General features: G+C 39.7%; 1 protein-coding gene across 1 annotated transcript in view; it reads left to right on the forward strand.

The window, feature by feature from the left end:
- The window catches only part of KCNB2 (potassium voltage-gated channel subfamily B member 2), a 408762-nt gene extending 388530 nt beyond the window's left edge, over positions 1-20232 (forward strand). The window contains exon 3 of the mRNA XM_008000864.3: positions 13362-20232. Within this exon, the coding sequence (XP_007999055.2) occupies positions 13362-15515 (2154 nt within the window). The 3' untranslated portion in view covers positions 15516-20232. The remainder of the gene's footprint in view (positions 1-13361) is intronic.
- The last annotated feature ends 2898 nt before the right edge of the window (positions 20233-23130 follow it).

The following is a 23130-nucleotide window of genomic DNA, read 5'->3' on the forward strand; positions in this document are numbered from 1 at the left end:
TACACAGGGGTATAACAGGTAGATAATTTGTAGAAGTCCTAAGCTAAAGTTATGTCAAAAGAGCAAGAGTTCTGTCCCTTTTTGCAGAGTGCGGAAGGTAACCTACCTTGTCTCTTATTGAGTGAAATTATCCAAAGTTCAGCTTGAGAAACATTGGATCATGTTACCTTCATATGAATCATCAAAGTGTAATAATTATTATAATTTGATATAATAATTACTATTATTATCATCATTTGGGGTAGGAATATGGCTTAGTATACATATGCAAACATCAACAAACATTTTACAAAACACTGTTTACGCTTTCTTATATTTTGTTTTCTACTCTCATCTGTTCTACATTTTTTAAAAAATGCTGATTATGACTATGAAATTGATTTATAATCCACCAATGCAGTGCTACCCACAATGTGAAAAAATGCTGTTCTGATGAGCTATGCATAGATAACTGCCACCACGTTTCTGCAGGACCTGCTTTGACTCAGAGCTGAATAGCAGAGAGATGAGTTACAGTACATAGTTAAACTTACTGGTGCTTCGTATGTAAACATGGGTTTATCTAGACAACAGGATGAGAAGTCCTCAGCACCTTTAACCTACAAACCACCACTAGAGGAAGTGTTTTAAAAATTGGTTTTTAAATTTCCTAACAACAGAGAAATTGCGTGTTGCTAACCTAACTGTTTTAATCTGTTATTTTGTAGTATTTCCTTATTTGTATTTCTCCCACATCCCACTGGTGTGAGTGATTTTTACAGCTTCTGGGACCACACATTCTAACATGTCCTGGGCTGCTATTTAGAATGCAGGTGTTAATTACCTATTTAACAAATCATAACTATTTACTTCCAGCAGTAAATACAACTTAGTTTCTCCAAATTAAATTGGTTTTCCTGCTGACTAAGGTTCCAAACCCCTATGACTTTCCTGTCCTTTTCAAATGACATTAGATTTACTTTTGAAAGGAATGTATGAAACAACTCTGTGAGTGTTCTTAGCTCTATCTCTCATTAAAGTCTGGATCTTCTCACTGAATAATATACCCTGGCCATATTCATTTCCTCGGGCTAAGAAAGGTACTCTCTCACAGTTCTTGAAGCTAGAAGTATAAAACCAAGGTATGGACAGAGCTGTGCTTCTTCTGAATGTGCTAGAAAAGAATTCTTCCTTGTCTCTTTCTAGATTTTGGTGGTTGCTGACAGTGCTGGCTTGTAGCAATACTACTCCAACCTCTGCCTCTGTTGTTACATAGCTATCTGCCATCTGTAGGCCTCTCTATGTCTCTCATGGCCTTATAAGGACACTGGTCGGCCGGGCGCGGTGGCTCACGCCTGTAATCTCAGCACTTTGGGAGGCCGAGACGGGCGGATCACGAGGTCAGGAGATCGAGACCATCCTGGCTAACACGGTGAAACCCCGTCTCTACTAAAAAATACAAAAAACTAGCCGGGCGAGGTGGCGGGCGTCTGTGGTCCCAGCTACTCGGGAGGCTGAGGCAGGAGAATGGCGTGAACGCGGGAGGCGGAGCTTGCAGTGAGCTGAGATCCGGCCACTGCACTCCAGCCTGGGTGACACAGCGAGACTCTGTCTCAAAAAAAAAAAAAAAAAAGACACTGGTCATTGGATTTAGGGTCCATCCTAATTGAATATGACCTTGTCATAACTAATGACATCTGCAAAGACCCTGTTTCCAAATAAGATCACATTCTGAGCTTTTGGATGTACAAGAATTCTGGGAAGATACTATTTGCCTTAGTCCATTCCCGCTGCTATAACAAAATACCTTAGACTGTGTAATTTATAAACTATGGAAATTAATTTCTCAGTTCTGAAGGCTGGAAATTCTATGATGAATACACCAGCAGATTCAGTATTTGGTAAGGGCTCACTTTTTGCTTCAAAGATGGGGCATCATTGATGTGTCCTCACATGGTGGAAAAGGCAGACATGCTCTCTTCAGCCTCTGTTACGAGGGCACGAATTCCATTCATGAGTGTAGACCCTCTCTGTCTCAATCACTTCCCAAAAAGCCCCACCTCTTAATATTATTTCGTTGTAGATTAAGTCTCAATACATGAACTTTGGAGGGACATAAGCATTCAGACCATTACACTATTCAACCCAGTATGCTGATTTCCCAAAGGGATCTGTAAACCAGACGGGATCTGAAACAGGTCTCAATCAATTTAGAAGCTTGTTTTGTCAAGGTTAAGGACATGCCCATGGCACAGCCTCAGGGGGTCCTGATAATGGGTGCCCAAGGTGGTTGGGCTACAGCTTGGTTTTATATGTTTTAGGGAGACATAAGACTTGAATCAAACAATATATGTAAGATGTACATTGGTTTTGTCTGGAAAGGCAGGACAACTCAGGCAGTGGGTGTTGGGGGTGGGGGGAGCTTCCAGGTCATAGGTGGATTCAAAGGTTTCCTGATTGCCAATTGGTTGAAACAGTTGGTCTAAAAACCTGGAATCAATAGAAGGGACTGTCTAGGTTAAGATAAAGGTTTGTGGAGAGGAAGGTTTTTGTTATGCAGATGAAGCCTTCAGGTAGAAGGCTTCAGAAAGAATAGATAGTGTTTCTTATCAGACTTAAAAAGGTACCTGACTCTTAGTTAATTCTCTCCTGGATAAGGAGTTTGTGAGGGAGACTTGGAAATGGAAAGGAATTCTCTACAGAATGCAGTTTTTTCCCCACAAAAGACAGCTTTGTAGGGCCATTTCAAAATATGTAAAAGAAATATATTGTGGGGTAAAATACTTAGATTTATTTTAGGGCCTGCTATCTGTCATGTTGGTATCTTATTGCTACAGAGTCTGCTTTGTCAGTCTTAAGGTCTCCGCTTTAATGTTATATGCTGGTCAGCTGTCCCTGAATTCCAAAGGGTAAAGCACATAATGAGGCATGTCCGACCCCCACTTCCCATCATGGCCTGAAATAGTTTTTCAGGTTAATTTAGAATGCCCTTAGTCAAGGAGTCGGGGGTGGTTCATTCAATTGGTTGGGGGGCTTAGAATCTTATTTTTGGTTTACAGACTATATATTTATCTCTACCAAACTTATTGAAATCAGTCAGCAACATTCACAGAAATGGGCTAACTGGCAATTACATAAGAAAGGAGGCACTAATGTCAAACAGGACGTAATAAGGATAAAGTTCTTCTACCCCTAACATTATATAGTAGTTAATAATTCTGCCCAAAATCTTTAGTTCATTTATTTTTAAAATGGAGTTAATTATCATTAAAAACTGGCATTTATACAGAAATGTCTAACTTCCAAAACATCTTCACATGCATTATATAATTTCAACACTACACCCTACTAACGTAAACATAATTGTCATGATTAGCACCAGTCTATGGATGAAGGAACAGGCTCTGTGTTTTGACTCAGGTCATGCAGTTAATTCAGTAATACAGAACCAGGATGAGGGTCAAGTCATCTGACTCAAAATGCAGCATTCTTTCAACTACCAAATTGAATTGTGTTATGTGAAAGTGTTTAAAGCAATGGCTGTCAAGCACAGGCTGGGAAAGGAGGTCAGGGTGGAATTAGAGACCACTTCAGCCTCACCTCCAAGGTTTTTTCTAGCTAACTACATCCATCCATCCCAGAACCTCTAAACAGTGTTGAAAAGCTCCATAGCCCATGAGAATCCACTCCTGATCCCAGAACTGAGATCCACTGGTTAAAACTGTATGGGAGAGCCTCCAATTCCGATTTTTTTTAAGTGGCATGCATTTATGTCTGAGGCCAGTGCCTCTCAAATTAGATGCACATATGAATCATTTGAGAATCTTGCTAAAATGCAGATTCTGATTCAGTGGGCCTGGGGTGGGGCCTGAGATTCTGCACTTCTAATCTGTTCCCAGGTGATGCTAAGATTGAAGAACCACATTTTGAATGGCAAGATCTTATGTAGCCCTCATAGCAGAACCCTGCAGCAGATAATAGAATGTGTCTATGTGATTGCAGAAAATGTCCACATCTGACAGCTATAAAAAACAGGGCCTCTCTGCCCAATAAACACCTCCTCAGTCGCTAATAAATACAGAAGTGCTTGGGCCCATTCAAATTATGAGTCCTTGGTGGTTGCCGCCCAAACAGGCTAAATAAGACTCAATGAAAGGCCCTTGTGTGTGATGCTTAGCTTCATGACAGGAAGAACACCTGTCATGCTTGCAACAGAAGATTCAGTAAGACACTACTGTTCACAGGGTCCTGGAATGCATAGCAGCCTCCCGTAATAGCAGATGTAAGGTGGATCACACAAGCTCTCTGCAGATACAGCTGGATTTGGCTCCCATCTGACTTTCCCTTGGCAGAGCCACTCCACTTCAGCATGACCCTCCATATCTTCTATTTTCTGGCATTGTGTAATGTGGTCTTAATGACGCTGACCCCAAAAGTACTTTTCAAAAGAGGTTTACTGCAGAGATTCATTAAAAGGAAAAATGATTGCATTATGGCTTTTGTTTTTACTTTCTTTCAAGCTGCTGGGACATGGTCTTTAGATACAGGGATAGTGGTGGAAATAAATCCCTGCAATTCTCTGTTAATGGTGATAGATGAGATGATGAAGCCGACTAGGTGTCCAAGGAACAAAGCCAGCTTTTAATGGCACTTTAATTCTGGAAATTTAGAAGACTTCCTTGCAGAAATTGGAAGTTGGAGTGGCAGAGAAATAATTCAACAAATGAGCGTGCTTTCAGGGGACAGCTAGTATAAATGGATCCTTAAACTGGTCTTCTCCCTGTGTGCTTTCAGAATGTACACTTAAGATAAAATTTTATAAAAGAAGAAAGGTCTGGCAAATAATATAGTATTTCTCTCATCATTTTCTCATGTACCAATGAACTGTTGTTTAAAAGAGGAATGTTTAAACATATGGAGAAAAAGGTCAACGTCACTGATCATTAAAGAAATGCAAATCAAAACCACAATGAGAAACCAAGCTGGTGAAATTGTGGAGAAAAAGGAATGCTTTTACACTGTTGGTGGGCATGTAAATTAGTTCAACCATTGTGGGAGGCAGTGTGGTGATTCCTTAAAGATCTAAAAGCAGAAATACTATTTGACCCAGTAATCCCATTACGGGGCTTATACGCAAAGTAATATAAATCATTCTATTGTAAAAATACATGCACAAGTGTGTTCATTGCAGCACTATTCACAATAGCATAGACATGGAATCAACCCAAATGCCCATCAATGATGATAGACTGGATAAAGAAAATGTGGTACATATGCACCATGAAATACTACGCAGCCATAAAAAGGAATGAGATCATGTCCTTTGCAGGGACATGGATGGAGCTGGAAGCCGTTATCCTCAGCAAAGTAACTCAAGAACAAAAAACCAAACACCGCATGTTCTCACTTATGAGTACGAGCTGAATGATGAGAACACATGGACACATTGCGGGGAACAACACACATTGGGGCCTGTCAGGGCTGGGGGTTGGAGGAGGGAGAGAATCAGGAAGAATAGCTAAGCGATGCTGGGCTTAATACCTAGGTGATGGGTGATCTGTGCAGCAAACCACGTTTACCTATGTAACAAATCTGCACATCTTGCACATGTAACCAACAACTTAAAATAAATGTTGAAGGAAAAAGAGAGAGAAAGAAATGTTTAACTCTAAGAGAAATTTCATAGCCTAAAGCTCTTATTAGAATACTCTTTAACATGAGGAAATATTTTTTCCAGAACACACAAACTTTATTTATCTTGCTCTCAACTTATAAAATCTAGTTAAAATGTGTTCACACTTACTATTTTCATTTTATCCTTTCTTTTTTTTATATCCAACTTTTATTTTAAGTTCAGGGGTACATGTGTAGGATATGCATGTTTGTTACATAGGTAAACGTATGCCATGGTGGTTTGCTGCACAGATCATGCCGTCACTTAGATATTAAACCCAGCATCCATTAGCTTCTCTTAACATAAGGAAATATTATTGGGAAAGATGATTTCAGTCAAGGATCACTTTTTCTACTTCTATAAGATAATAGTGGAGATTTGTTGGAGCTACTCAATCTTCCTGGTAAATTTTATCATAAACATGAGAAGTCCTAGATCCTTCTAGCTCCATAGCAAGCAGGGTTGAGATTCTACTTCATATATATTTGTATAGTGTATCCCCTTCTTTCCCTTTGCTGCTGCCATTGCATTAAAAATTTATTGTCTTATCTTCAGCTGCACCCTGCCCACCACATCAGTCATATCATTGCAGTCATTAATCTTTGTGAAATGCAAATCTGAGCACATCTTTGCCTTGCCTGAATTCCTTGAATGGCTTTTACTCCTTACAGCAACGTCCTCAAGCTTTGGCAAGCATCAGAATCACGTGGAGAACTTGTTAAAACACAAATGGCTGGGACTTTCCCTGGAGTTTCTGATCCAGAAGGCATGGAGGGCTAGAGAGTTAGCCTTTCCAGCAAGTTACCACATAAAGCCAGTGCTGCTGCCCTGATGCTGTTGTTCTGGGGACCATACCTTGAGGAAAACTGGTCTATAGAAGGAAGTCCATCAAACTCTTCATCACTACACCGAGTGCCCTTCAGAATTTGTCCATCATCCAATTCCCCAGAAATGTCTCACCCCCACTCTTTTCTTTTCTTTCTTTCTTTTTTTTTCCTTTTGAGATGGAATCTTTCTGTGTCACTCAGGCTGGAGTATAGTGGTGTGATCTTGGCTCACTACAACATCCACCTCCCAGGTTCAAGCGATTCTCCTGCCTCAGCCTCCTGAGTACTTGGAATTACAGGCACATGCTACGATGCCTGGCTAATTTTTTTATTTTTAGTAGAGACAGGGTTTCACTGTTTTGGTCAGGCTGGTCTTGAACCCCTGACCACAGATGACCCACCAGCCTTGGCCTCCCAAAGTGCTGGGATTACAGGTGTGAGCCACCACACCAGCCCCCCACTCTTTTCTGTGCCTCCACCTGCATTCAACCACACCACACTACTCATTTCTCTGAAATCAAGGCTCTCGCAATTGGTTGTGCAAGTTGTGCACTGCACAAAAGGTGGAGGCATCATTCACATTATAATCTCTTGATGGGTTCTTTCTGGAATTGACCAGTTTATAGCCTATACCCTTATATGCAGCAGTCCTGAAATAATTACAAACCCCTATGTGTCATGCCTCTTTATGGATGCCCCCAGCCACACAAAAGTACTTGGAATTTTTTGAGCAAACCATCATCTTTTGGGCTTCAAAGCCTTTGCCCACCGTTTTCCTCAGTCTGTAATGTCCTTTATCCCTTTTCTGTGTAGAAACCTCCATGAATCCTTTAAGGCCTCCCTCGCAAAAAAGATTTATGATTAGCATTATCCTGAGACCAAAGAAAACACTTTTCCAACAGGAAAAAGAAAAGTGTTATAGAATCTGAATAGAGCCATAAATACTCTGGTGTAAAAATTCAAAACACTCCAAGTATTCAAAATCTGTTTTTTCTCCCTCAGGTTTTCATGAATTATCTTTTCAAAGAGCTAGAGAACTGATAAGGAGAAAAGTGAGGACTTCTGTTCACTTTCTTTTTCTTTTTCTTTTTCTTTTTTTTTTTTTTTTTTTTTTGAGACAGTCTTCCTCTGTCACCCAGGCTGGAGTGCAGTGACGCAATCTCAGCTCACTACAATCTCCATCTGCTGGGTTCAAGTGATTCTCATGCTTCAGCCTCCCAAGTAGCTGGGACTACAGGCACACGCAACCACACCTAATTTTTTTTTATTTTTTGGTAGAGACAAGGTTTCACCATGTTGGCCAGGCTGGTCTTGAACTCCTCACTTCAAGTGATCTGTGTGCCTTGACCTCCCAAAGTGCTGGGATTACAGGCATGAGCCACCTCCACTTTTTTATTTTATTCTAGATCTCCACATATCTAAGATGTTGTATGTACGTGTATGTGGTAGTTTAACAAATTATGCTTGCAAATATATATTTATTAAATGGAATATGCAGCATTCTTAAGTTTACATTTTTTGATCTTTTATTACCTTCCTGTGGGGCTTACTTTTGATTACATGGAACACGCACACACACACACACACACACACACACACACACACACATACAGTTTTATAAAAAACATATTTTAAGACATGAGACAGGTCAAGTTCACCTGGAGAAACCTCAGCTTAACTCTTTAATAAACACTGCAAACTAGATAGTTTAGTCCTAAGGAAAAAAAGATTCAATTGTCTAGGTTTGTCATGCAAACCATTGCTTAGGTGAATGTGTTTGAAAGTGTTAAAAATGAGCACTAAATCGTTCTGGAATTGTATTTAACTGGGAGATAAACAGTTTTTTTTTTATTCTTTCCCAATGCTGGCTAAAGGCATTTTCCAAACATATCTCCAGCATCTCTTACACTTATCACATTCTGCACTTGGTAGGATGCTTTCATGCACACGATCCAGTTTGAGCCTTAATAACCCTCTGAGGCAACCGAGGCAAGTATGAGGCACCTCATTTTGCAGATGAGAGAACTGAAGCTCAGAGAGGGACCTGGCTTGTGCATGCAGCAAGCGGAGGTAGAACCATGTGTTTGAATTCCTGGTCCTGTGCTTCTTTCCACCACAAAACGTCCATTATCTTCAAAGGACTAAAATCAACAAGCTGGTTCAATTGAGGCAGGTCTCCAGCTGCTTTACTTCCTCCCACAAACAGAAATCAATACAGCCAATGTTGGTACCTACTAATGCGAGTGCTGGGAGCCCTCTTCTGAACTCCCTGTGATCCTGCAAATGTCTGTGTCTAAGTGAAGAAATCACGTAATCATCCAAGTGATTCAAGGGGGAAAAACAGGTTGTATCCAGAAAGAATGTCTATTCCCAGTAACTAAATGCTTAGGACATACACAGCGCAATGTTTTTCAGTCTTCTCTTTTGAATGTTTTGCTCATTATGTAACAAAATTTTAATTTGGACATCCAACTAAAATGACAGTTGTGACTTGTCCTGGGTTTGGTTGACAGACATGACTGGAATTAGTGAAATGTTTTAGTTTAGACAGAGAATCACCAAATGTTGGAGGTTGAGTGACCTTGCAGATGACCTAATCCAAATTTCCAAAGGGTTTAACCAACATCACGCAGTTAATTGTTTGGAATCTCCACTTCCCTGGCCATATGCACACATAATTCTCTTTGCTAGAGCTGAAATAGTTCACTCCTGCCAGCTCTAGAGGTCAGTTGTTGGAGGTGAAAGGGATTAAAAACCTGAGGCAGGTGGGGCATGGTGATTTATGCCTGTAATCTCACCACTTTGAGAGGCCAAGGTGGGTGGATCAACTTGAGGCCAGGCATTTGAGACCAGCCTGGCCAACATGGTGAAACCCTGTCTCTACTAAAAATACAAAAATTAGCTGGGCATAGTGGCACACACCTGTATTCCCAGCTACTTGGGAGGCTGAGGCACCAGAATCGCTTGTGCCTGGGAGGTGGAGGTTGCAGTGAGCCAAGATCGTGCCACTGCACTCCAGCCTGGGCAAGAGAGTCAGACACTGTCTCAAAAACAAGCAAACAAAAAAACACCTGAGACAGTGAGATTCTAACTTGTGAAAGCGAAGCAATACCTAAGTGTTCCTGGACCAAACCAAGGACCAGGCTGCTTATTCTCATGGCCCAATAATGAAATGCAGAGGAATTGAGAAAGGAGGGAGTTTATTTCTGTAACCAGGGAGAAGGCCTGGAAATTATCCCCAGACCAACTCAAAATTACAAAGTTTTCCAGAGCTTATATACATTCTCAGCTATATATCTACATGTAAGTGTGCATTCATCTAAAGACAAAAGTGATTGATACCTTTTAATCTATAACAAAGGCCTGAGTCCTGAAGACCTTCCTTTGGAGCCTCAGTAAATTTACCTAATCTAAATGGGTCCAGGTGCTGGGGTGGTTACCCTTGTCTCCTGCTAAATCACAGAAGTCTGGGGACTTCCTTCAGACCCCCAAAAAACTTGTTTGTGGAGGCCTGGGGAGTTTCCTTTAGACCCCCAATAAAACTTCTTTAATCCTAGACAGGTCCTGTTAAGACTTCCTTCATTATCTTGTCATGCTTCAAGGTCCAGGAAAGGCCTGGGCAAAACTCTTGGTGGGCTTTTGTTACACTCCAGCCTTTATATAAGGGCATTGGCTCTTTCAGCTTTTAGTATATAACTTAACCACTCAGTCAGTGCTCAAACAGTTGTTATGGAGACCTGCGTTAGTGAGACCTGGCCTGCCACATAAGTGCTACAAGAGCTTGCTATAAAGTAAATATTCTTGTTTTGAAGTGCATCCTCAAGCTTAAAGCAAAATTTCACATTTATTATATTTATTGTGTTAAAAAAAAAACTCTACAATAAGACAATAAACTTGCATTTGGCTCATTGCACCAACACATCACCTTGGTATTTATTGAATCATTTGTCTAAAGTGATGTCTTTCTGGGAGAGCTCCAAGCTTCACAAGATGTTTAAAATAAGTCCTTCCTCTAAACTGAGAGCAAATGGGTTTTGACAAATTGAATTTCAACATGAGACAGATAATAATGCACTTCAGTAACTATGGTTCTCTTTAACGTGAGTGTGGAACGGCTAAGGGCTTGAATGATTAGTTTTTCCTTTAGTAACTATTTGTCTTCAAGAATGTGCCCTAAGTCCTGTTGTGCGTATGCCAAATTTCCGAGTGTTAAAGTGGTCATATTTGTTAAGCTGTGGCCAACTAGACAATAGACTACAGCAGGACTCTACTGTGTTCCGTCATGATTTCCCAAAATTAGCTGCAGAAGTAAAGTGACCTACAGTCTAGCTCTGATTGTGGAATCAACGACTGAAGGCACCCTCGGACCTTTCCCTTTATCCTTTGCCAAAAGGTGGAAGACAATAGAATGGATTCATTTGCATTTCTACTTCTCTCCTCTCTTTGAAGTGATAAACATCAGTAAAATGCATTCAAAATTAACAAATGAACAGATTAGATATGGAAAATCTGGAGTATGGATTGTCGGTACAAGAAGAATGGCAGTAAGCCCAACACTTAAAATGCCCAAAGATATATTAGCAACAGTGTGACCTCCCAAAAAATACCTTGGTTCATTATGATAAGATCACAGGAATGGATGGGATCTGACTACTCATTTTTCAGGAATATTTTAGTGGCAGAATATGGTACATATTACCCTGCCATTGGCCTCTGAGGGTTGGCATTCAAGGTGAGCATTCCCAACTTGCCTTTAAAACCATCTGAATCTATTAGCCAGGGATTTATCTAAATCTTCTCAAGGGAGTTTCTAACTTTAGCCTTCACAGCCTGTTAGAGGAGTTAAAGAGGACCTTTATTTTTCTGTTGTGATTCACTGATCCATATTTTTAAAGGAAATTCTGAAGTGCTCTCAAGTAGAAAGTATTTAACCTAGTTCTAAGAAAAAAAAAGTATAAAATACTAATTAAGTTAAAGGTCTGTAAATCTTTATTTACTCTGCAACACATTCTGAAATGCATTATACTATTGTTTCACTTTATAGCAATTTAAGGAGGAAAGATGGAAGTTGGAAGAAGAGGAAGAAGAAAACAATAAAAGATGTAAAGGGGCCAGGCACAGTGGCTCTCAGCACTTTGGGAGGCTGAGGCAGGTGGATCACAAGGCCAGCCCGGGCAACAGGGCGAAACCCTGTCTCTACGAAAAATACAAAAAAAAATTAGCCAAGCGTGGTGGTGCATACCTGTAGTCCCAGCTACTCAGGTGGCTGAGGTCAAGGCCAGAGGATCGCTTGAGCCTAGGAGGCAGAGGTTGCAGTGAGCCAGTGAGCCGAGATTGCACCACTACATTCCAGCCTGGATGACACAGCAAGACCTTTCCCCCTCTCCCCACGCCCCTCCAAAAAAAAAAAAAAAAACGTAAAGAGGAGAAAGGAGGAAGTGAAAGGAGAATGACCCAGAAGTGGAGAAATTTAGAGAGTAAACTAATTTTTTAACAATCTAATGTGTACTGAGCTGTGTGGCGTTAAAGTATCTAATCACTGCCCTTTGAAATGTTTACTAGATGTTCAATCTCTAAATGAAACAGTCACTGTCAGAATATTTTTCCCAGAGCTACATACGATAACTGAAACCAATGACACCTGCCAAGGTCACTGGCAAAGGTCAGATGAAACCAAGCCAGACGTAAACTAGGTAAGAGAGGTCTCCTTCTCCACCAAAAATTGATAATGCTAAATACACAATTTAACTAAGCAAAGAAGCACTTCCTTTGCATTACCCTCAAATCTTCATCCTTCTGCTTGCCCCATGCATCTAGAACACTGGGGTTTGGTGAGAAAATCCCCACTTGGGCTGTCTATGTCCTGTATGGCTTTACAGATATTCCACATACCTGTCCTTGGCCTTTGTCCTTTCAGACTGCAGTTCTGGGTTATTTCATTTATTTAGTGATGTCTGTGTGCCACGTAATTTTTATAACAGCTGCGAAGTAGCTATAATTGTTGGCTTTATTCAACAGATCTGTACTTTGAGACAGAAAGGTTAAATAACTTGCCCAAGGTCACCCAATAAGTAGTAAAGCCAAGGTCAGAGCTCAGATTGCCTGACTCTAAAACCCAGTCACTAGTCCTCTCCTTACTTCATTCTAAGCTCTTCCTCTTTTCTTCCATGTCTGACATCACGCCACCTGGAATGTCAGCCCTGCAGTGAAATCATCAGGGATGTTCTTCAAACTCTTCTTTATGAAACCTTCCTGCACTCTTTGAAGTTAGTGTGTATATCCTTTTCCACATGATGCTGGTCAGAAGTCCACACATCTGAAGACAATGGCCATGCTGACTTGGTTCTGATGTCAGTGCTTGCCACGTAAATAGTATCCGTTCTTAGAAGAAGCATTGTTGTACTGAGTGCCATGTTCTCTCTCCAGGTGTCGGTCTGAGTTTATATTTTTAATTGTAGAATGAAATTCCTAGAGATCATCAATTCTGTCTAGCTTATGTGGCATGTGAGACAATTCCCTTAACAAAGCACAAACCAGGTGGTTAAGAGAGAAAAATTACAGATAACTAAGAGAGGAAAGATAATTACTCTCTGCAAAAACTATTCCAACCATACGTGGCCCTCATCCAAATGGTGGATGCCTATACACATGTTCTTAAGAACAATGAGCGTGGAGGGGGAATGGAATTTAAATGTACATTAGGCTTCTAAGTGAAGTATTTGTGTTAGTTAGGGAATTTTAAGTTGTAAAATTACCTTCTTATAATCTTCTTGGAAGAACTTGGAGCATTCTATATTAGTAAAAGAATCACCGACCCATCTGTCGCCTAGCTGCCTAAGCAACTAAGAGGATTTGCTGACTTGAACTTTTCTCTTTTCCAGATCCTGGCCATCGTGTCTATCCTGTTCATCGTGCTTTCCACCATTGCTTTGTCTCTCAACACACTGCCGGAGCTGCAGGAAACGGACGAATTTGGACAACTCAATGACAACCGCCAATTAGCACATGTGGAGGCTGTGTGTATTGCGTGGTTTACCATGGAGTACCTTTTGCGATTCTTATCCTCACCAAATAAATGGAAGTTCTTCAAAGGCCCACTGAATGTCATTGATTTGCTGGCCATCTTGCCGTACTATGTCACCATTTTTCTCACGGAGTCCAACAAGAGCGTGCTACAGTTCCAAAACGTGAGGCGCGTGGTCCAGATCTTCCGAATCATGCGCATCCTCAGGATCCTGAAACTCGCCAGGCATTCAACAGGCCTGCAGTCTCTGGGTTTCACTCTTAGGCGGAGTTACAATGAACTGGGCTTGTTGATATTGTTTCTGGCCATGGGGATAATGATATTTTCCAGCCTGGTATTTTTTGCTGAGAAGGATGAAGATGCTACCAAGTTCACCAGTATCCCTGCATCATTTTGGTGGGCCACCATCACCATGACCACTGTCGGCTATGGTGACATTTACCCTAAGACATTACTAGGGAAAATCGTGGGAGGCCTGTGCTGTATTGCTGGGGTTCTGGTTATTGCCCTTCCTATCCCAATTATTGTGAACAATTTTTCTGAGTTTTACAAGGAGCAGAAACGCCAAGAGAAAGCAATTAAAAGGAGGGAGGCTCTTGAGCGGGCCAAAAGGAATGGAAGCATCGTTTCTATGAACTTAAAAGATGCCTTCGCGCGAAGTATGGAACTGATAGATGTGGCTGTGGAGAAGGCCGGAGAGTCCGCCAACACGAAGGACTCCGCCGACGATAATCACCTGTCGCCAAGCAGGTGGAAGTGGGCCAGGAAGGCTCTGTCGGAAACAAGCTCCAACAAGTCTTTCGAGAATAAGTACCAGGAGGTTAGCCAAAAAGACTCCCACGAGCAGCTGAACAACACGTCTTCCTCCAGCCCACAGCATCTGAGTGCCCAGAAACTGGAGATGCTGTACAATGAAATCACCAAGACACAGCCTCATTCTCACCCAAACACAGACTGCCAAGAAAAGCCTGAGAGGCCATCTGCATATGAAGAAGAGATTGAAATGGAAGAAGTGGTATGTCCACAGGAGCAGCTGGCCGTGGCACAGACCGAGGTCATTGTGGACATGAAGAGCACCTCCAGCATCGACAGCTTCACCAGCTGTGCCACCGACTTCACAGAGACAGAGAGATCGCCCCTGCCGCCGCCCTCTGCCTCTCACTTGCAGATGAAGTTCCCAACAGACCTCCCAGGGACAGAAGAGCACCAAAGAGCTAGGGGCCCCCCGTTTCTAACTCTATCCAGAGAGAAAGGGCCTGCTGCCAGGGATGGCATGCTGGAGTATGCCCCAGTCGACATAACTGTGAACCTCGATGCCAGTGGCTCCCAGTGTGGGCTACATAGTCCTTTGCAGTCTGACAATGCCACTGACAGTCCTAAGAGCTCTCTAAAAGGCAGCAAGCCACTAAAGTCCAGATCCCTCAAAGTGAACTTTAAGGAAAATAGAGGCAGTGCACCACAGACCCCACCCAGCACAGCCAGGCCACTGCCAGTCACAACAGCTGACTTTTCGTTCACCACCCCGCGGCACATCAGTACCATCCTCTTAGAAGAAACCCCCTCCCAGGGAGACAGACCCTTGCTGGGTGCTGAGGTTTCAGCACCTTGTCAGGGACCTTCCAAAGGGCTGTCTCCCAGGTTTCCCAAGCAGAAACTGTTCCCTTTCTCTTCAAGAGAGAGGAGGAGCTTCACTGAAATAGATACTGGTGAAGACGAAGACTTCTTAGAGCTCCCAGGGGCAAGGGAGGAGAAGCAGGTGGACTCCAGCCCAAATTGCTTTGCAGATAAGCCTAGTGATGGGAGAGACCCTTTAAGAGAAGAGGGCAGTGTGGACTCTTCCTCCCTGCAGGACACAGGTCACAACTGTAGGCAAGACATTTACCATGCTGTGAGTGATGTCAAAAAGGACAGTCAAGAAGGGTGCAAGATGGAAAACCACTTGTTTGCCCCAGAAATTCATTCCAACCCAGGAGACACAGGTTATTGTCCCACACGAGAAACCAGCATGTGACTAGTTACAAAAGCAATAAATTAAAAAAACAAAACAAAACAAAAAAAACTTGTTTCTTAAAAATGAGGTTAATAATGCCTGTGAACTAAAAAAATGGGAAGCCCTCCCCAAAAAAAGTGCATAAAATGTTATTTTTGCATGGCATGAACAGTTTAGCTTAAATACTGTTTAAATAAAGAGTCAAGACTGAATTTTGTAACAAACCAACAAAAATGACTGAAGAACAGTGAACAAATAAAAAGAGCTCTATTAGGAACCAGTATTCTGCAATGTCTGACATTTTTGATCCTTTCATTTCAAATTGTAGGCCGATTTTCAAGTCTTAACATTTATGTTACAATGAAGCTTAGAATTTTCATATGAAAGGATGAAATGTCATTGCATGCATTCATAATTATGAGGAATAAGGTACTGTGAGCTTGCAAAATGCATAACTTTGTAAATAATGGGGCCTGGATGCAAAAGTGTCATGAACACATGGAAACAAGTTTCTGAGACACAGGTATTTCCTTCACAGCTACTGCCTGGAGGAGCTGTACAGACTTCCTGTTGCAAAATTGCAACCTCTCCTTAAACCATCTCGCATATCTTGCTTTGAGTTATAAAGCTCTTATAAGTACATTTGTTTAAAGGAATACAGTATTTTTTATTTATTTGTGATATAATTCATAGGCTGCATTTTACTTTTTTGCTTCTGCTTAGTTGTGGCATTTGTGGTTCATTTATAAATCATAGACATGGGCAAGATTTAATGACCAGATATCAAGATATTTGAAATTTTGCCAATAAGTTATATATCATGCCACAGCCGATTACAGGAATGCATTTTTTTAAAACCTGAAATTATTTAAAAGGTTATATCATACGATTAAATGTTTTTAATGGCAGTCTACATTTGGAAATTAGTTCTTTTAAGAAATGCATTTTGGCCACCTAAAGATGACTGTATTTTCCACTTGTATCCAATATAACATAACCTTTTCTAACTAAAGTTCTAAAAATAGAATACAGATATGCCAAAATGGAAATTCCAAAAAGTGACTTGACAAACTAAAAGCAGAGTCATTTAAGTGAGATTGCCACTGCCACTCATAGAGTTGGCTGGGAAATGAGTTGCTACGAAAAGAGCCCAGGCGTGGTAACGGGTCACCCTATATTTCTCAACATGGGATGTGAGGTGGGGGGACACCGCAATGTGTGGGAGGAAGTTGTTCCTTTTGCTGGATATGAATTACAGAACCCAGAGCACAGATGGCAGTCACACCCTCCTATAATTACAGCAACTAGAAACACCCCCTTGCATTTCCAACCTTTTCAGGGGGTGATTGGGACTCTCTTTGCTCAAAATGACTTTCAGAGATTTTTACTGGGAATGGTGGAATCCAGAGCAGTGAAGGCACTGACCAGAGATTGCCCTGTTGGTGAAGTCTGTGCTAGAACCCAGTTCATCTTAATTCACATTGCTTCACAGGAATCAAGGCTCTGGTCCAAATTTGCAGCCACCAGATGTGTGATTCTAGGCAAGCCTGTACAACCTCTCTTGGTCTCAGTTTTGCCCCAGTAAAAATCAAGACAAAATTGTTTCCAAGGTCCCATAAGACTTTAATATGATTCCTTGGTCTCCCAGGAAGGTCCAGATTTTCCCTCAGCACTTTGAACCCGTCTGTGTGTGTGTGCGCGCGTGTGTGTAAAATTCAGGGAAATAGGAAGATGCTGGGCCAAATTTCAAGCACAATTTATTGTTTAAAGAAGAAATTCTAAATTTTATTTTATTTTTAAAAGGAAAATATAGCCCAAATATTTAGACTCTTATTTAAGACTTTAAAGAAAAACATTTCTTCATTAACAGAATCTGGTCATTATATCTCAGATAAGAAAACAAGTTTTGATCTTAGTTGAAACACAAGCAGACCTACTGCTAAAAATTATTTTAAACATTTCTTTTTTCACTGTGCTTAGAATTTCTTAGTGATTTTCATGTTTGTTTCAAAACATAACCTTTAAGAGTTTATGGTCATTAATCGTTGATATTTACATTACTCATACTTATTTCAGTGTCTAAAGCTAAATATTGATCAGTTTTGTAAATAGAGTGTTTGAATTTTCTATCTATAGTTTTTCAAGGTCAAGCAGGTATATCTGCTGTTGGATGAATAGCAAATAATTTATGAAAATCATTTTATTTACATAGTCTCATAAAGCAATTATTTTCAAACATCTCTTATTGATGAATCTCAACTCTTTTTATTCATCTTTCTGTATAAGTGGACTTGTCTTAATGCGCTAAGAGTTGACTGATGCCCACCTTTCCTATGTCTGTTAGGCCTTCTGCTGAGAACACTGCTCCAGAATGTTTAATATTAGAAAGCTTGCCTAGTCAAAGAATCCTAGACATTCCTCCCTAGAAGCATCCTCCCCAAAATCTTTTTTCTCTTCATTCTAAGGTACTTTTATAAGTTTTAGAGAATTTTCTAGTACAACCCATGGAAAGCTTATCCTTCCATTTTTCTTAGTTCCTCTGAGCTAAAAGTCTTCAGCTAGGGAAAAAAGAAAATGCTCCTCTAAAAAACATCTTTGACTTCGGTGTTTCACAAGGAGGCAGTGTGGGGACTGAAGGCTCCCAGGATGCACTTGTGTAGCACTTCCTAAGCCTTTTCCACGAACTGCACGTAACGCAGAGAATAAACATGTGTGCCTGGAATGGTCTGGGAATGTCCCAAGCACAGAGTTCTTTTGAAGTCTTATGTTTTACACTAAAAATTAATGTAAATGCTGCATTTTACTTCATAATTTTATATATTCCATATGTTTAAATATTTTTAAAATAATGTTTTATATTATTTACCAACTAGTAAAATGGATACTTGTATAACTTTAAATACGTCCTTTGTATCCCCTGGAAAAATAGATCCCCAGTTTGAGATGCACTGCATGAATGGCAGGAACAGAGACTGGTTCCCTGAGGGCCACTGGAGGTTTCTGCTGCTGAGAGCGCTCACCCCTTGTTACAAGTGAGAATTATCTGAATGACTACAAAATAACTCAGTTCCACATATGGCTAATTTGATCTAATTTGATTTTTCTGACTCTCTTAACAACCAGCACAAATTGCCACAATATTGTTTGAGGTCAAAGATTGAGTCCAATCCTACGAGGATAGAAATGGGTGCAACAACGTGTGTCCTGAGCCAGACCACACACACAAGGATAATATGCTAAGTGGGTCCCTGGAATTGACTTGATTCATCTCTAAACATTTTCACTAGAAATTTCTCCACTGTGACACAACCAGCTGCTTTGAAGCAAGTATTTGATCAAGTATTATCCTGATATAACTAGATTTGGTAACAAGGAGAATATGTGCCAAGTGTCTTCCCATTAATTTCTTCTCAAAACAGTCTCACTCCCCTATAGACACTGGCCTAGGAGAGTCAACAATTCAACTATTTTCTCTTGAAATTTGAATAGAAAAAAAAAAAGGGCCATATGTATACAGAGTACTTATAGTTTCTTATCCCACAACAGCCTTTTGAATATTCAGTAAAGGACCAGCGGGGTTATACATTTTGCTCAATTTCACACCCGTCCCTGGTGAATAGAACTTGGCCTCATCCACGTCGTCTGGCTTCAAGTCTGGCATTCCAATATACTACAGGAAAGTATGTTTAGTTAGGCTTGATTTTTTTTTCTAATAATATCAAAAATATGTAAATAAAACTGGAGGTGTATTTATAGTCACACAGTTTGTTTAAAGCTACAGTAGATGATGCCAAATGGTAAAAACATGAGAGAACTGGCATTGACCATCTTTTGCATATATGTTTCCCAATTTGGAATTTTGACCGTAAGATATACATTCCTTGGTTAAATAATTCATTGTTCATGATATCACATGACATACTCATTAAGCAGAGGGTGGCAGAAGACACTTAATCTGAAACAAAAGCAAATAGAACTTTAGAAATACTTCTAAGTTCAAAAATATTGTCTAATTAAATTTGATAAGCATTTCACTGTTCATTCATTCAAATACTAGTTGAGCAGCCCTGTATGGTGCTAGGGTACAACCCCTGGTTCATGGAGCTTCCTGCCTGGCCCACTTAAAACCAAGCTGAGGATTTGGGTTACTGAAAAATGTCTTTTCTGAGGATGGAAAAACCATTCAATTATCAAGCCAGGGAAGCACACAACAGAAACAAATGAAATGATTTTCCAAAGAACTATTTTCCTAAAAAGTAGATGGATGGCATAGTCTAATCTGTAATTATTTTAGAATCGCAATTTAGATTTCACACTTGAAATAACAAATTGTTCGTCTGAGTGAGGTTATGTGTTGTCTTTCCTTATTATCTGATACAATGAAAAATAAATTTTTATTAGATACATTCTTTGTCAAAATAGCTAATTATAGTCTGTAACAAATCACTAGAGCAAAATTTAATACTAGTGGAAAAGTCTGTTTAAAAGTTTATGTTTTAATAGTGTGTTTGATGGTTATATTATTAAAAGCAAAGCATTTTAATGCTTTTTCTTCCTATTAACTATCGGCAACATTTTAGGGATCTATCATTAATCATTGCTTAGTCCTCTAAATTTCTAAATGAAAGATTTTTTAAATTCAATATTTAAAAACTACTTAGTTTGACTCAAGGTATTTATTCTCTAGATCCATATGGATTTTGCCACCGCACTGCCCTCCCCCAAAACAGAACAAAAAAAAAAAAAAAAAAAAGAGGAAGAAGAAAAAAAGAAAGAAAGTAAAAGAAAGCCCATCCCTACTAAGAAAGAGGAAAGGTCCCAACTCCAAAATCTTGGTGAACACCTCATATTATTCAGTTTAGTATTTACTGTGACGTAGTGACATAAATGCTATCCTTTAGTGGTTTCAATGACCATTTCTTCTACTTGCCTTTTTAAAACAGCCTAACTTAATTGTATAAATCCTTATTTACCATAATCTCTTCCTTGTTAAGTCTAAAAGGATTTTAACCTGTAAATACACATATAAATAAAGGGAAGTGGGGGATTGTCTTTAATAATAAGGTCACCCAAGGCCAGCCAAAGATACAAGTACAGAAAAAAAGAAGAAAGACTAAGAAAAATGTAAGTAAATTTAAATATGTTTTTAAGCAGAGAAATTTATATTAGGTATAGGCATGCACTTGCATAAAATTTAGACTAAATACTTATTATTTATAGGAAATTTAGAATTCAGGCCATAATTCCAATTCTACTTTCTCTCCTGAAGAAATTATTTCTTATCATCTGACAGATATTTCCAGACTGCTGTTGATAAAATGTTTTATTCAACAATTATGTATTGAGGGTCTCCTATGTGCCCAAAATTAACTTAGGTACAGTTCATTCCCTCAAGTTTACAGCCTAGCAGAGGTTTCATATTTAAGAGGTTATATTCCCAAGTAAAATCCAATTCCAGTGGATTATAGTGAGCTAATAATAGTATGACAGTCGATTTGAGTTTGTTGTTGGAGAATGTCTATAACTCCCTTTTATTTTCCTTCAGATTCAAGTTATTTTTTTCCATTCTCTAATCTAGAATCTGAATTTCCACCACATAGGGTTTCTAAACACCCATGCTTAAAATTGCAGTAGCTGTCTGAAATCTAGTGACAATATATTTGAATGAAGACATTTCCCACTTCAGCAGAATAGGATTCTAGCCAAAACTGACTTTGAAAATGATCATTTTTATACTACCGTAACTGTTCCGTTTGATTTTTTTAAATCCTAGGCTGTATGCTGAGCTAGATGCCACCCCAAGCTGCTGATTTTATGAAAGCCGAACGCCCATCTGAGCAATGTTTATCTTCCCTCCACGGTGGGCAATGCTGGCCAACAATATGGCTACATAGTTTTTCCTTTAACTATTTTTGCTCCATTTCAACCTAAAACAGACTTAGGATGGTATACCAAACACTTAAAATAGACTTTCAAAATCAAAACGCAGGGAAACTGACACGGAATAGTGAGGACAGAGCAGAGTGCAAAGATACAGGTTCAGAGAGGATGTCAGTCAGGGGCGCTCCGCCGTCCGGCTTGTTATTCCCTGTGTCGAGTGCCCTCTACTGGTCAGTCTGAGAGAAGGTGGAATTGTACAGGTCAAGAAAAAGATGCCTTAACCAGGACTTGAAAACCACCTTCAGTCCCCTGCATATAGCCAAAACCTCAGTTCCAACCTAGGCATTGTTTTTTCAGTGATTACATCTCAGGTTTTTTTCTTTTTCCAAAATATTTGATAAAACTCTTGCTACCCTTTGCACAGCACTTTCAGAGTATTCTTACCTCCAAAATCAAAAAATCACAAATGTAGCTGAATGTTTAGCAGTGACCTAGTCTATACTTGGGATACACAGTAAATGCTCTTTTGACCTTTCTGCCATTAGTGGGAAGCAAGATAAGAACTCAAAATGGTAGGTTTTAAAAAAAAATTCATGGGTCTGTAATGATAAGGCTATTTGGGTTGACTCACTCCAAAACCCAGTTTCCATTCTACTTGAAGATTACAAGTACAGCCTGAAATACCCCTGAATTGATTCTTGAAAAAAAAAGGTGGTTTTAAACTCCCCATAGACATCTGTGTGTGCTGACCAGAAATTCTACTACAGCCAGATTTCTGGCCCATCTTTAAAGCAAGATGTTTCTAACATTCTTATTTGTGTATGGGTTAGGCTATGTTTTCAACCTGTAATTTATACTCACATCATAATGTTTAATGACAGTTAGGAAGATTTTTGTAAGGAACACACATACGCAGAAAGAAACATGTATTCCTATTACCCAAATTATGTATCCAACAAAATGTTATCACTAGAATTAATTAATAAAAATGTACATATTCTATGAAAATCTCACTAAAAAATTGGCAAAATTTTTCCTATTAATATTTAGCTCAAAACCAAAGAGAAGAGAAAAAGAAAAACCTGCAACTTACAAAAACTAGTGTGTGACACTATCTTGTCACACAATAGCCAAGTTTCAAACTTATGCAATTTTAAAGAGGTATGATATTAAACCATAAGAAATTCAGTGAATGCATAAAGAAGGTTTATTAAGCAAATATGAGGTACCATTAAACACACTGAAGCATTTTTAATAACCTTTAATTTAACTATATAGTGGCTATGTTTGCTTTTAGCACCTTGATTTCAATCTGAAGTCTTTCTCTCTGATATTGTTACTTGTGTGTTTGCTTACTTGATTTGTTTTCTTTGGAGAAGTGAGGGTAGGTGGGAGAAAGTATTTTAAAAAGAATATTATTGGGCAACTTATTAACATTACCTAGTGTACCTGGAGTACAATAGAAACCATTTGTAGACATGCCTCGGCCATCACACTCTCTTCCCCCTTTTTGTCAAGTTTTACCATTCTTGTTTGGAAACAGATCTTGTGATCAAATTTCAGATCCTGCTAATTAAGATTTTTCATTCCTCTCCTGTCTGCAGTACCCTCAGCAATCCTTCCCTAGGATTTCCCTGAGCAGAGTATATCAGGTATCAAGTCAAAGGGAAGACCAAATTAGCCATTAGCAATCACAACTTGAAGCCCAAAGACAAGAGCAACAGGAGGATGTCCCAGCAGTCAGAAAACATAGCGA

The sequence above is a fragment of the Chlorocebus sabaeus genome, chromosome 8 (genome assembly GCF_047675955.1).
Source record: "Chlorocebus sabaeus isolate Y175 chromosome 8, mChlSab1.0.hap1, whole genome shotgun sequence".
NCBI lineage: Eukaryota > Metazoa > Chordata > Mammalia > Primates > Cercopithecidae > Chlorocebus > Chlorocebus sabaeus.